The sequence below is a fragment of the Bos grunniens genome, chromosome 16 (genome assembly GCF_055505025.1).
Source record: "Bos grunniens cultivar Pamir isolate PY7600 chromosome 16, Bosgru_T2T1.0, whole genome shotgun sequence".
Classification (NCBI taxonomy): domain Eukaryota; kingdom Metazoa; phylum Chordata; class Mammalia; order Artiodactyla; family Bovidae; genus Bos; species Bos grunniens.
The window spans coordinates 48,614,288-48,629,522 of NC_141180.1; the positions used below are offsets into that span (position 1 = coordinate 48,614,288).

Here is a 15,235-nt window from a genome sequence, read left to right on the forward strand (position 1 = left end):
GCCCAGTCCTAGTTCCTCAAGAGATATACTGATATGTCATGGAGTATATGACAATATATCTTTGAGTTCTACAGGAACCAAGGCCCCCACCCTGGTGGAGGATGGTAACTTCGGGGTGAGTACCAGATTCCTGAAACACCATTACCTCTCCACCAACCAATCAGAAGAAAGTCACATACCCTGCAGCCCTCACCCCAAATTTTGCCTATAAAAACTCTTCCCCAAGAGGGGGCTCAAGAGATGCAGGGGGACAAGCCTGTCCCAGAACTACCTCAAGGTCTGTGGTCTCCTGGATCCTTACAGCAAACATTTTTCCCCTTGAAGTGGCCTGAGGCAGAGCTACCTTACAGAAATCTGGGGTTAGAGAAGCCTTGGCAAGAGGCAATGAAAAGAGCTTAACTTAAGTGAAGACCCAACCTGACTTAGCTCCTCTGGCCAAGAGACATGCTTCTGGAACATCTACACAAGAAACACTCAACCAAAAGTGACTGAATAATGAGGGGCTGCATTTCTGTGTGTTGGTTTTCGATTCAAAGGAAAATGGATATAGGAGGAAGAACAAATCACAAGCTGATACTTCGCCAGCCCCAGAGGATCAGAAGTTAACACTGTCGCCAGGAAATACTCTAAAATTCCAGGGGAAGGAGGGTTTAGTGGGAGAAGAAACTGCCAGCAGGTATTCTACCCCAGCACCCTGATGTAGCATCCACACCCAAAGGCCATGTTTCTGCTGAAGATGGGCTTTGGCAGGAGATACCCACTGGGATGGGGCTTCCCAAGTGGCGCTAGTGGTAAAGAATCCTCCTGCCAATGCAGGAGATGCTGGAGACAAGGGTTCAATCCCTGGGTGGGGAAGATCTCCTAGAGGAGGGCATAGCAACCAACTCCAGTATTCTTGCCTGGAGAATCCCATGGACAGAGGAACCTGGTGGACCACAGTTCATGGAGTCACAAAGAGTTGGACAGGACTGAAGTGACTTAGCAAGCACGTATATACTGGCTGGTATAATAGCCCAGAGAGTGGTAGAAGCTACCACTCTCTTGGCCTAGGAGGAATTATAATCAATTGTCAAGAGGAACCAATCTCAGGCAGACAGCTACCAAAAATGTAAGGTTTTGTGTGGACAGAACAAGAAGATTGAACAAATTCTCCAAGATAAACATTTACATTATGCCATGTGCTTATACACAGAGCTGAGTGTGTGTATGCACATGTGTGTGAGTTAGTGGAAATGCGTCTACACAGACCCAGGCACAGCCTAGACTAATTTCCTTAGCCTCATGAAGAAGATGTATTGTAGAGGCCATGGACTGTCAGTCAAAACAAAAAGGCACAGCTATATTCAAATTAAGGTTCAGAGAAAATTAACTCTGCTTTAGTTTGACTCTTTCCTCTCTGAAATAAATAAAACCAGGAAATATCAAACAGTTGGAATTTCTTACATATTATTCAACAGCACCTCTGTTTTGGTATTTGAGGATTCAGTAATTTGATATTCTTTAAATAGCTTCTCCTTTTATGGTCTCTTAGTTTCAACCTCTCCAAGCAAGGAAGATTCCACTGGGCTGCTCCCTATGGAACGGCTTGTAATTCAGGCATCTTGAGATCCCTGGTTCAATCAACTATAAGGCAAGATAGCCAGACTGGTTTCCTTAGAAGGATGGATGCTGACTATGAAGCTTAATGGCTTTTCTGTTGAAAATGCATTCCCCTATCCCAACCCTATAGAATAATCTAAGCTGTCTGGACAATGCTAGGAATTAAAAAAAAAAAAAAATAGTAGAAGTACAAAATACACCTAACCTCAATCACAGAGAACTGTGTCCTGTGGGCCCTCCCTTCCTGGCCCCAGCTTTCTGGCCTACGCCTTGCTTTTTTCTGCTGTTCTCAGTTTCCTAGGTTCCCGTCTCCCGGGTCCTTATTCCCTTCTTACCACAGAAATGAACTGAACAAGGGATGGTCCTCAATGCCCGCTTCCCGAAGATGACTTTCTAGGTCAAGGGGAGACCCCTGGAAGCCCTCAGGAGCTCCCCAACATTAGGAACGTCAAGTGAAGAACCTGAAGGCCCACCGCTCAGTGTCTCTAGTTTGTTTGAAGTGTTGCTTTGGCCAGGTGGGGCAGGAAGGGAGGACCGTAGGGTCAATAGTGGTCTGGCAGTAGCCTAGGGAAAGATAATTATACCAGTTTAATAAATACCTTGACTGCATACAGCTCTTTTAGTGTACTTCGAGCACTTTCACTTCTAATATTTTACTGTCATCCTTGCAGGCCTGTAGATACAGAGTATCATTAGTAAGTTTTTATTGATGAGGAAGAGGAAGAAGTTAAAGACGCATCCAGGAATCTCCCGAACTCCTCTCCCTTTGCACTTTGATCTCCAGCACAAGTTTTCAGACTTCCGCATTAGCCCCCAGGCCTTGGCCCTAATGTTGGTTTACACGGGTTCATAAACGCCTGTAAATGAAAGATCAAAGCAGGATTTGCTCTTGGTAGTGTGAGGTGAAGACTTCGAGCATCCCTCTTTAAAAGAAAAACAAAAATGTTTTAATCCCAGAGGGCCTGCCTCCAGTTGAAGACCACTGCCCCTCCCACCTTCTTCTGGGGTGTTCAGGGAAAGATGAGCCGCCGCTTCCTTTTCCAGCTATTCTTTGCCTGGCAGCAACCGCCAGAGAATATGCAGGCACCAGAGGGATCCCGGGGCCTCCGTGGCGACTACCTCCTGATCTGTTACTTTATCATGGCCCCAGTCCCCAGAGGAGAATAAAGCAGGTTCTCATCACTAAAACCTTGGTTTCAAAAGCATGGCCCCCTCACCATCCCCGCCAAAAAAAAACCCACCCGTATTCTTTCATCCAAATGGAACTGGGTTTATTTTCATATCTTGCCTTTACTAAACAAAATCAAAGCTCTGGGTGCAGGAGGCGGGGCAGGGCTCCGGGCGGCCGCGGCCTAGTCGCGGGCCTGCGCGCGGTCCAGCACCAGCAGCGGGATCTCCTCCAGCCTCTCGCAGCGCTCCCTGCGCCGCAGGTAGCGCCGCCTCCACGCCACCAGCCTCTGCAGCAGCTTCCGCAGGCTCGCGGGGCCCCAGCGGCCGCGCTCCTGGGCCGCTGGCCCGGGCCTCGCGTACCGCGCCTTCTTCCTGCGCGGGCTGCGGGCCGCACCCCGCCGGAAGAGCCGCCGCCAGCACCAGCAGCCCGAGCAGGAGCCGCCGTCGCCGGCCGCGCGCCGCCCCGCCGCCTCTGCCTCGGCGCGCGGCGGGCCGTCCCGCTTGAGGGGCGCCATCCTCTCCAGCAGCCCGTGCCGCACACCGCCGCGCCGGGTGCAGCTGGGCCGCGCGTCCGCCATGCCAGGCCCGGGCCTCTCCTGTGAGCGCGTCGGACTGGGGCCACGGCCTGAGACTCGGGAACACATGGGCCGGGCGGCTACACAGCGGCCTTAGGACGCGACAGGGCCGCTCGAGTCCTTTCTGCCCCTTCCCGGGTGCGCCCAATGGCCTTCCCCAGTAGACGTTACCAAGGAGACCCGAACGCTGACCGCACAATGCCCGGTTGAGGCATGCTCTCAGGGTACCGAGCACGAATCCTATCCCAGGATCCAGAGTCCCACATGGTTCCTCCACCCACCAATAAGCCGGCCGAGTTTGCTGTTGAGTGATCTTCAGACAGGGCCTCAAACAGGCCAGAAGGGCCCTAGGAAGTTCCTGAGGTCCAGAGCCACATTTACTGTATTAGGCTGCTCAGCCTTCACTGATCACTTAGAAATCAGTCCCACGCTCCTGTTGCCCTGGAGGCTTCTAATAGTTTGTGGACTGGTTTCAGGTGTGCTGTATTTTTCAGTCAGCAGGGAACCAGTTTCTGGAAAACTCTGAAAACATCTGGCCTTACCTAAACATCTCTTTCCTTGTAGGATTATCACTGATTTTTTTTTTCCTCAGTAATTTTTTCTGATGGCACGCGTACGATTTTTAAGGAATTTTTGAAAAACACGAATACAAAGAAGAAAACATTTTTTCCTGCTTCTTTGTATACATTTTTGCACTTGTTAATTTCGTTAAATTCAACTAAGGAAAAGCTAAAATAATGGCTACCATGTATCATGGTATGTGCTAAGCACTCTAATAATATTTTGCATAATTTTCCTGGTTTATTTTGTAGCCCACTGACAAATGAAGCAGGGCAAAGACTAATAGAGTTTTGCCAAGAAAATGCACTGGTCATAACAAACACCCTCTTCCAACAACACAAGAGAAGACTCTATACATGGACATCACCAGATGGTCAACACCAAAATCAGATTGATTATATTCTTTGCAGCCAAAGATGGAGAAGCTCTATACAGTCAACAAAAACAAGACCAGGAGCTGACTGTGGCTCAGACCATGAACTCCTTATTGCCAAATTCAGACTGAAATTGAAGAAAGTAGGGAAAACAACTAGACCATACAGGTATGACCTAAATCAAATCCCTTATGATTATACAGTGGAAGTGAGAAATAGATTTAAGGGCCTAGATCTGATAGATAGAGTGCCTGATGAACTATGGAATAAGGTTCGTGACATTGTACAGGAGACAGGGATCAAGACCATCCCCGTGGAAAAGAAATGCAAAAAAGCAAAATGGCTGTCTGGGGAGGCCTTACAAATAGCTGTGAAAAGAAGAGAAGCGAAAAGCAAAGGAGAAAAGGAAAGATATAAGCATCTGAATGCAGAGTTCCAAAGAATATCAAGAAGACATAAGAAAGCCTTCTTCAGTGATTAATGCAAAGAAATAGAGGAAAACAACAGAATGGGAAAGACTAGAGATCTCTTCAAGAAAATTAGAGATACCAAGGGAACATTTCATGCAAAGATGGGCACGATAAAGGACAGAAATGGTTATGGACCTAACAGAAGCAGAAGATATTAAGAAGAGATGGCAAGAATACACAGAAGAACTGTACAAAAAAGATCTTCACGACCCAGATAATCATGATGGTGTGATCACTGACCTAGAGCCAGACATCCTGGAATGTGAAGTCAAGTGGGCCTTAGAAAGCATCACTATGAACAAAGCTAGTGGAGGTGATGGAATTCCAGTTGAGCTATTTCAAATCCTGAAAGATGATGCTGTGAAAGTGCTGCACTCAATATGCCAGCACATTTGGAAAACTCAGCAGTGGCCACAGGACTGGAAAAGGTCAGTTTTTATTCCAATCCCAAAGAAAGGCAATGCCAAAGAATGCTCAAACTACTGCACAATTGCACTCATCTCACACGCTAGTAAAGGAATGCTCAAAATTCTCCAAGCCAGGCTTCAGCAATATGTGAACCGTGAACTTCCTGATGTTCAAGCTGGTTTTAGAAAAGGCAGAGGAACCAGAGATCAAATTGCCAATATCTGCTGGATCATGGAAAAAGCAAGAGAGTTCCAGAAAAACATCTATTTCTGCTTTATTGACTGTGCCAAAGCCTTTGACTATGTGGATCACAATAAACTGTGGAAAATTCTGAAAGAGATGGGAATACCAGACCACCTGACCTGCCTCTTGAGAAATCTGTATGCCGGTCAGGAAGCAACAGTAGGAACTGGACATGGAACAACAGACTGGTTCCAAATAGGAAAGGCTGTATATTGTCACCCTGCCTATTTAACTTATATGCAGAGTACATCATGAGAAACGCTGGACTGGAAGAAGTGCAAGCTGGAATCAAGATTGCCGGGAGAAATATCAATAACCTCAGATATGCAGATGACACCACCCTTATGGCAGAAAGTGAAGAGGAACTAAAAAGCCTCTTGATGAAAGTAAAAGTGGAGAGTGAAAAAGTTGTCGTAAAGCTCAACATTCAGAAAACAAAGATCATGGCATCCGGTCCCATCACTTCATGGGAAATAGATGGGAAAACAGTGGAAACAGTGTCAGACTTTATTTTGGGGGGCTCCAAAATCACTGCAGATGGTGACTGCAGCCATGAAATTAAAAGACGCTTACTCCTTGGAAGGAAAGTTATGACCAACCTAGATAGCATATTCAAAAGCAGAGACATTACTTTGCCAACAAAGGTTCGTCTAGTCAAGGCTATGGTTTTTCCTGTGGTCACGTATGGATGTGAGAGTTGGACTGTGAAGAAGGCTGAGCGCCGAAGAATTGATGCCTTTGAACTGTGGTGTTGGAGTAGACTCTTGAGAGTCCCTTGGACTGTAAGGAGATCCAACCAGTCCATTCTAAAGGAGATCAGCCCTGGGATTTCTTTGGAAGGAATGATGCTAAAGCTGAAACTCCAGTACTTTGGCCACCTCATGTGAAGAGTTGACTCATTGGAAAAGACTCTGATGCTGGGAGGGATTGGGGGCAGGAGGAGAAGGGGATGACAGAGGATGAGATGGCTGGATAGCATCACTGACTCAATGGACCTGAGTCTGGGTGAACTCCGGGAGTTGGTGAGAGACAGGGAGGCCTGGCGTGCTGCGATTCATGGGGTTGCAAAGAGTCGGACACGACTGAGCGACTGAACTGAACTGAACTGACAAATGAGCAGGCTCAGGAGTGAGTCTGCTTGAGTTTGAATTCTGGCTCTCACAGTTACTAGCTTTAACTTTGGGCAAGTTACTTAACCTCTTACTGCCGCAGTTTATTCATTTGTAAAACTGACATAATAACAATCCTACCTCTCTGGGAGTTGTTGTGAGAACTAAATGAGATAATATACATAAAGCACTAGGCACAAGTTAAGTGTGCAATAAGTCAGTTATTTATACAATCCTCGCAATGATTCCAAGTGGTTCCCAAATGAAAAATTCCCACTTTGCTGATTGAGAAAACTAAAGCTTGGAGAGGTAAAATCATTTACCTGAGATAACATAACTTGTAAACTAAGGAGCTATGATTTGAACCCCAGATTCTTTGAACCCAGGATAGTAAATGACTGCTGCTATTGAGCTTTCAACTATTCACCCTACCAGTATAGCATTCCTTCTTCTGGTACATTTATTGTCAAAAATGTCCACAGTTAATAGTTAAGGGTCAACATTTAATACTTGTGTGGCCTTTGGATAAACACACACACACACACACAAAACAGGAGGGGGGGAAAAACTCAGGTATTCAGCCTTTTTTTCTAGCAACTTTAAAATCTTCTGATCATCTTGACAGGAGCCTTTCCATTCCGATCACCCCTGAGCACACCCTAATAGTAAATGTCCCTGTCACCTTGGCCTGACTACACAGAACCAAACCCTGCAAGCCATTTCCCTTTAAGAACTGCTTTATGTTTTACTTGCTCCTTCCCCAACTCTCCATGGATGCCTCTTTCTTGTATTCAGGCCTTCCGTGCTTCCTGCCACAGGAGTCAAGGAGTGAGCACAAGGTAAGTCTTAGTTGATACCATTGGTAATGAAACAACAAGCCCCAATTCAGATTGTTTACATGTACAGTGCAAGGAAGAGCAGCCAAGGACACCAGCTCCCCACAGCCATACACAGGGCAGCACTGGAACAGAAGGGCCAGGTAACTGCAAAGCACACCCTGTTGCTGAGAAGCCGATGCCATGCTGCAGCTAGTTTACAGGCTGCAACTGGGCCCAAGAGCCAGAGGACAAGGCAGAAAGTCTCATGCATCATGGGAGCCTGAGAGGGGATAAGAAACTGTCTCACAACAGCCTCCTAGAAAGAAAGGAGGCAAGTAGAAAATGGTCTTGCTGCTCCTTACAAGCCTTGCATGCCCTCATGCTCCAGGAAGATTACAGAGTGTGCTGCCAAGATTTAGATTCAGCAACAAGTCAAGCCTGGCCTGTGTCCTATGTGGATGTGTACAAGGTCCCCAGGGCACCATGACAGAGCCATTTCCCTTCACAACCCAACTCACATGCTTCCGGAATCTTTTTCTGGCTGTTAGGAACTGAATCGTGTACCCCACCACCACCAAAGTTCGTATATTGAATTCTGAACCCCTAGAACCTCAGAATGTGACTATATTTGAAGAGTCCAAATAGGTAATTAAGTTACAATGAGGTGATGATGATGAGCAGTAATCCAATATGACTGATGTCCTTATATGAAGCTTAGGACACAGACACTCAGAAAGGGAAGACCATGTGAAGACACAGGAAGAAAGTGGCCTCCTACAAGCCAAGGAGAGAGGCTGCATAAGAAACCAAACCTGCCAACACCTTGATTTTGGACTTCCAGCCTCCAGAATTGTGAGAAAATTAATTTCTATTGTTTAGCCACCTGATCTATGATATTTCGTTATGGCAACCCTAGCAAACTAACATACTGGCTGACTGGCTTTGCCTCCTATTTTATCCTGCCTCAAATCCCCTTCTTGTTCCTTGGTCATTCCATTCTGCCAGGAAGGATCACCTTGGCACAGGCTTGGCACTTTGGCACACCTCTGTGCACAGGCTTCTCCTTGTAAGGTTCACTGTACAGATGCCCTCTGTGTGACTCCTGCCAGGCCCATGCATCTGCCACTGCTCTGAGGCCCCTGTGTGCCCAGGCCACATGGAAAGTCCGGGCAGGCTCAAACAGAGCCTCGGGCCTGGCTTAGAGTTTGGAGTTTTTAGATACCTGTCACCTGCACAGGTACTCAGTCCTAGAGGACACTAAGTCTAGGGTTACCAGATAAAATACAGGATGCTTAGTTAAATTTGAATTTCAGGACTTCCCTGGTGGTGCAGTGGATAAGAATCTGCTGCCAATGCAGGGGACACGGGTTCGATCGCTGGTCTGGGAAGATTCCACATGCCACGGAGCAGCTGAAGCCCATGCAGCACAACAGCCCAGCGCCTTTGTGCTGCAACTACTGAAGCCCACATGCCTAGAGCCTAGAACCCATGCTCTGCAATAAGAGAAGCCACCAGGATGAGAAGCCCATGCACAGCAGCTAGAGAGTAGTCCCTTCTTACTGTAGCTAGAGAAAGCCTGCACGCAGCAACAAAGACCCAGCACAGCCAAAAATAAATTAATTAGTTAAAATAAATAAAAATTATTTTTTAAAATTTGAATTTCAGATAATCAACAAATACTGCTGCTGCTGCTGCTAAGTCACTCAGTCGTGTCCAACTCTGTGCGACCCCAGAGACGGCAGCCCACCAGGCTCCCCCGTCCCTGGGATTCTCCAGGCAAGAATACTGGAGTGGGTTGCCATTTCCTTCCCCAATGTATGAAAGTAAAAAGTGAAAGTGAAGTCGCTCAGTCGTGTCGGACTCTTAGCGACCCCATGGACTGCAGCCCACCAGACTTCTCCATCCATGGGATTTTCCAGGAAAGAATACTGGAGTGGGGAATCAACGAATAGTGTTTTAGAATAAGTGTATCCTAAATATTGCATAGGCTGTACGTCTGTTAAAGAATTATCTGAAATGCAAATTTAACAGGGTTTCTGTATTTTCACTTGCTACCCTACTAGGGTCCTGTGGAGAGTCCAGGGCACGCTCCATTAAGGCACTTTGAGGGGGTTTCCTCCGGGTCCCTCAGCAGATGTCCTGTACCCAACGTTGGCCAGAAGCTGCAGCACTCGCCATGGCCTGCAGCCCAGCAGAAGCAGGTTTTCTCAGGCCCACCTTGTCCTAATCCACATACTCAGAATAGCACCAGAGACCTGAAGTCCCCAAAGTTAGGAAGAGCAAGAATGGACAACAGATCTAGACAGAGTCCTTGGTACCCCCGACAAACCCAGAAAAAGAGACAGAATAGTTAAGAGCATTAGCTTTGGGGTCATTCAGACCTGATTCAGAGTTAGCAACGTGGCTTGAGTAAGGCCATTATAGAAACTCTCTCAACCTCAGCTGTCTCATCAGAGCACGGAGCTGCTGTTCCCACCTAATTCACGCTGTCATCCATTGTGAGGAGCAAAGAGACAGGGCATATCGGGCCCTAATGCTGTGCCTGACTCAAAGCAGGTGCTCGAGAGGTGCTGGCGCCACCGCTGTGGAATCTTCTCCATCTTCATGCTCCCATCTCCCTGCTCCCATCTCCCGCCCCAACGCTTCTAGCACACACAGGTTCTCCCAACATGAGTCCCAGCAGAGTCTTCTTTTCTGAAGGCCTGTAGCTCATGGCAAGCTCTGGGAGCGCCAACTCCTGGAAACTTTCCCAGGAAAATTTGGGATGCAGAGACATGGGATAGAAAACAGATGGCTACGGTTTTTTTGTGATGTGGACAGTGAAAGGTCAGTTAGCTCTGCAGGAGCAAGCACTGTGCCAAGAGAACCCAGACCATGAGATAACCGTCCTCACTTCTCTAGCCTAACACTCCCCTGTCTCGGACACCTGCTGACTACTCCACCAGGTCCAGGCGGAGCAGCATCAGCTGAGCCCCAGGAGCAGATTATGTCAGCACTCGGATCCAGCAGGGTGAGCCCAGGGACATCATTCCCTGTGACACGTGACATGTGAAAAGTGACGTGTTTGTTAGCAGAGAAATGAAATGGGAGAATGAGACCACCAAGGGTGACCCCTGCCATTCCCCAGATAACTGGGCCAGAAGTGGGGTATTTACCGAACAAAATAGAACAGACTTTGCCTCTTCTCTGTGGATGTTGACCTCATTCTAGTATATAGACTTTCCAAGGTGACTATTTCAAAACCGCTCTTTATTGTAAGAACCAGTGTTTTATCCAGATATGTTGAGATAAAATTGTGATGAAATAAATGCACCCTAGGAAAGGCCTGGTTTCCATATTAGGAAAGTAAATTCTGCATCCAAGGACATTGGGTAATTACACCCTCGAATGTTTGTACCCTACTGAATATTATAATGACTATGAGAGAACCAGATTCTCTTCCTTTTACTGTGCATGGGTAGATTTTATCATCAGGATGTCAAGGCTACTGCAATGTTAGTACAGCCTTGATGTCAAACAGGGCCAACCCTTGGAAGCCCCCAAAACCATACCCTGTGGAAATTCAAAGAATCCTTCCCAGGATTTCTGCAAATCCTTCGTCTCCAAATGTACTCCTCTTTCTGACTTTCACAAACTTCTTCCCACATAAAGCATGAAATATTCCAAAGTTCATAGATTTTCATGGAAATTTTGGAGCAGGAACTCGATAACAGGATCCCAACTCACAAACACAAAAATACCAATGACTTCCCAGATGTCAAGGTGCTAAATGTCAAGGTGTTCACCTCTGTGAAGCATCCATGGCCTTCACCGACTTTATGACTCTTTCTAGCTCTTTCCAACCCTGCCACTCTCTTCTCTGCTCTCCACTTCTCTTTCCTCTTCCTCATAAGAAGAAGGAAAAAAGAATATTCCTCTCTCTTGTTCAAGGCAAAGCAGACCCCTTTCCACTGATTCTTCACCAGCTGTAGATACCTGACTGCAGGATCTTGCCCACCTCAGTCAGCTTGGAATTTTCCTATAGAGAGATGTCTCCATCTCAGAGAAAACCTTTTCACCTCCCTACATTGAGTTCATTTCTATTGTTATAATCTAGACCTTTGAAGGATGACTCTCCTGCAAGATCAGTGGTGGTGGGTGGGTAAGTGATGAAGGAGGAGACACAGTCCTGAATCAGCATCAACAGAATCAGTGCTTTCATCACCACCATCATTACATCATCATTACCATCATCCATTTCTTGCCATTCTACACCACACTGTACCATAAGGGGTATTACAGGCATGATATCATTTCAGCCCCACAGCAGGCCTATGAGGTAGAAAGAGTGTCCCATTTCACTGCTGAGGACACTGGTGTGTACTTTGCTGTGGAAGGATCTATGGCTAGCGGAGACAGCAGGCTATACCAGGAAAGGCTTGTGAACACAAGCCTGCCTTGTGAATCAACTGAGAATTCGACTTGCCCTCCCAGGAAGAAAGCTAGGTACTACCAGATTGGGGCAGAGGGGGCAGGAAGGTCTGAACCAGGCAAAGATATGGGTTTGCTTGGGGGTTTTGGGGTGGGGGAAGGTTAGGATTTTTTTTTTTTTTTTAAACGAGAGAAAAAGCTTTCACAGTGTTCTTGGGGGAAGGACAAGATACACAATTAGATGCTGTATTGGGAAATAGGAAGGCTCTGGCCCCATGGAAATAGGGAACTGGTAGGAAAGGGACCAAGACAAAGCTATGCTGGGTTCCTGGGAATAGAATCCAATTATTTTAAACCAGAGTGTTCAAAGGAACCAGGTCTGTGTGCTTGTCAATCACATTAGAGTATGGTCAGTGACCTATAGTTTATAAACATAATTTTTTATAATCTTTGAGTGATTTTTGTGGTTTTTCTCATTTCAATTTTTCTTTTGCTGTCTTTGTTATTCTTTTAGATGATGCCAGCCTACTTTATTTGTTATAAGGAACATATAAAAAGGGGGACTTTTAAATTTAGCCAGCCTACTTTATTTGTTATAAGGAACATAAAAAAAGGGGACTTTTAAATTTATTTTTTAAAATTTTGATGCAATTTTAAAGGCTATTTCCATTTACAGCTATTACAAAATATTGGCTCTGTTCCTCATTTTGTGCAGTATGTCCTTGAGCCTGTCTCACCCTCAATAGTTGGTGCCTCGCACTCCCTCACCCTGTACGGCCCCTGCCCCCTCCACTGGTAAGCACTAGTTTGTTCTCTGTGACTCTGTTTATTTTTTGTTGTAATCACTAGATTGTTGTATTTTTTAGACTCTCCCTATAAGTGATATCACACAGTATTTGTCTTTCTGACTTACTTCATTTAGTATCCAAGTACATCCATGTTGTTTCAAATGGCAACATTTTTGCTCTTTTCTTATGGCCAAGTAGTACATATTTGTACCACATCTTCTTCCTCCATTCATCTGTTGATGGACAGTTAGGTTGCTTCCATATCTTGGCTATTGTAAAGAATGCTGCTGTTGGAGGCGGGGTGGTGGTTTAGTCGCTCGGTCTTGCCTGTTGTCTGCCAGGCTCCTCTGTCCATAGGATTCTCAAGGCACGAATATTGGAGTGGGTAGCCATTCCCTTCTCCAGAGGATCTTCCCAACCCAGGGATCAAACTGGGGTCTCCTGCATTGGCAGGCACTTGAGCCACTGGGAAACCTGTAAGTTAAGAAGGGGACAACCAAATCTGCTTTATTTCAAGGACAGCTGTGAGGCTCTCAGAGATACCCATTATCATGAAGAAATCAGCTGGACAATAATTTCCAGCCCCTCAACCCCTGGTTAGCCTTTGGCACCAAAAACTTTACTGTCAACATCACGTGGACAATTGCAGCAGTTTGCTGCATGATTGTCAGAAGCCCCTGAGGCAGTGGGGCAGAAAATCTAGGCAATTCACCTAAACGCACCAAACCCTAGATGGTTAGGAGAAGCAGCTTCGTTCTAATCTCCGCTTTGTAGGAAGAGACTTGGCCAAGGGCTGCTTTTGCTTTGGCAAATGTCTTGTTTCAGGAAACCCAAAACATTTGTTTCAGTCAACAAATTCCTTTTTAAACACTCAATAGCCTGGCAGTTTCAAGAGAAAATATTTGGGTGGGTGGTTAATATTGTTTCTGAAAAGAAACAAAGGCTGAAATGTCTGTGGTTCAGACACTAGCCCGTGAAATATTAGGGCCAGGCATGTTTTGGAAAATTTTCCAGCCTGTGGAGGTGAGGAGAGGGGATGGGACATTGGAAGACGTCATTGCAGTATGGCTTTCTTCTGCACCCAGGAGCCGGTTCTCCCAGCTCCCAGGAGCAGCCCCAGCTCTGCATGTTGCTGTGTTTCCTTCAGGTCATCCACAGACCAGACCGCCCACCACGAGGAAGGCTCAGGGGGATAGAGATGGATTCTCGCCCCCCAACCCCCACTTCCCTAAGAACTGCCCCAGCCCCCACTCCCCATATTAAATGACCTCACTCCTCCCAGGACAGAGTCTAGAACTCAGATTACATCAGAGAAGTCTCCCTCAGAAACTGGAATTGGGGTAGAGGTTCTGGTCAGGTACATGTGGGTGGACCCGAAAAGTCATGTCAATTCAGGGTGAGGCCCTGTCATTCCTGAGCTCCACATACATAGAAACGTGGAAATACCTCTCTCTTCAATACACTCAAACCCCCGTCAGCTGTGGGGCCCATCCATTCTCAGAGATAGAACAGAAGTTTCTTCAGCAGCCATGTGAAGCTGTTTCTCAAGGTCATACAATAATTCTCTAGAAAATCAAACCAGAATTTGGCTTTCTTAAATCCAAAGTCAACTTGTACCCTATGAATGAGAACTGCTACCTCCCCTGGAAGGCCACACAACACACACATTCGATTAGCAAGGTAACGCGAATTAAAATCTGATAGTGCTGTGTGCTAAGCAGCATTGTAACCTGAAAAATTTAGGGCTATCATCAAAACAGCTAGTATTCAGCAGAAAATTACCAGGCCCTGAAATCACTGTAGCTGGCAGATCTTCCAAATTATGTATATTTTAGGTTATGAATGTTACCTTCAGCCCTATTTTTAGCTTTCCACTCCTACAAAAGCATTTGTAAGAACAGAGAAAAATCTCTGTGACAGAATCTATTAAGTGTGAACTGCTCACCTGGTTATCTCTGAGGGCAGAAACACTACAGTTTCTCTGATTGCACTTCTTTTATTTTTGGAAAGTAATACAAATAGATTTTTAAATTTTCACTTCTTCATAGTAGAACACTTAACACTTTGTAGCATTCCTCAAGGTCTGTAAATGAAATCATTAACACTTCGTCTTTTTCAGGCATGAAGTTGTTGAGAAGTCTGAAGAAACAGGATTTGCTTTTTCCTTGACATCCAAATTCTAAAACCACAGCCAGAGTGGTATTCACAACAAAGTACCAAGTTGGTGGCTTAGATTTTTCTGAGGCAGGGGTCCCCAACCTCCCAGATCTAATGCTTGATGATCTGACGATCTGAGGTGGAGCTGATGTAATAATAATAGAAATAGAAAAGTGAAAGTGAAGTCGCTCAGTCGGGTCCGACTCTTTGCGAAACAGAATGTGCAATAAATGTAATCAGGCGTTTGAATCATGCCTAAACCATTCCCCACCCCTCACCCCACCCCAGTTCGTGAAAGACTTGTCTTCCATGAAACTGGTCCCTGGTGCCCAAAAGGTTTGGGACCACTGCTCTAAGGAGTGTGTTGCATTCATACTTCCCAAAAGTGGACAAATCACCCTGGGTCTTCCTAAACCCCAAGACCCAGGCTGAATGCATCACCTTCTCTCCAACAACATCAGCACAGAATGAGTGGAGGTCATCTACCTGAGGAGTTAACATTCAGGGAGATGAAAAAGTGCAGGTAGAAGGTTAACTGAGGAACAGAAGAAGG

General features: G+C 46.1%; 1 protein-coding gene across 1 annotated transcript; it reads right to left on the reverse strand.

Annotated features, from left to right (window-relative positions):
• Nucleotides 1–2,848: 2,848 nt before the first annotated feature.
• Nucleotides 2,849–8,923, reverse strand: C16H1orf202 (chromosome 16 C1orf202 homolog). The gene has a single exon (XM_086344932.1). It carries the CDS (start codon nt 3,411–3,413, stop codon nt 2,952–2,954), a length of 462 nt encoding a protein of 153 aa, XP_086201058.1. The 5' UTR covers nt 3,414–8,923; the 3' UTR covers nt 2,849–2,951.
• Between the last annotated feature and the right edge of the window lie 6,312 nt (nt 8,924–15,235).

Bases quoted from the DNA above. Each gene is read 5' to 3' on its own strand.
- C16H1orf202 (XM_086344932.1), bottom strand. From the start codon at position 3,413: ATGTGTTCCCGAGTCTCAGGCCGTGGCCCCAGTCCGACGCGCTCACAG.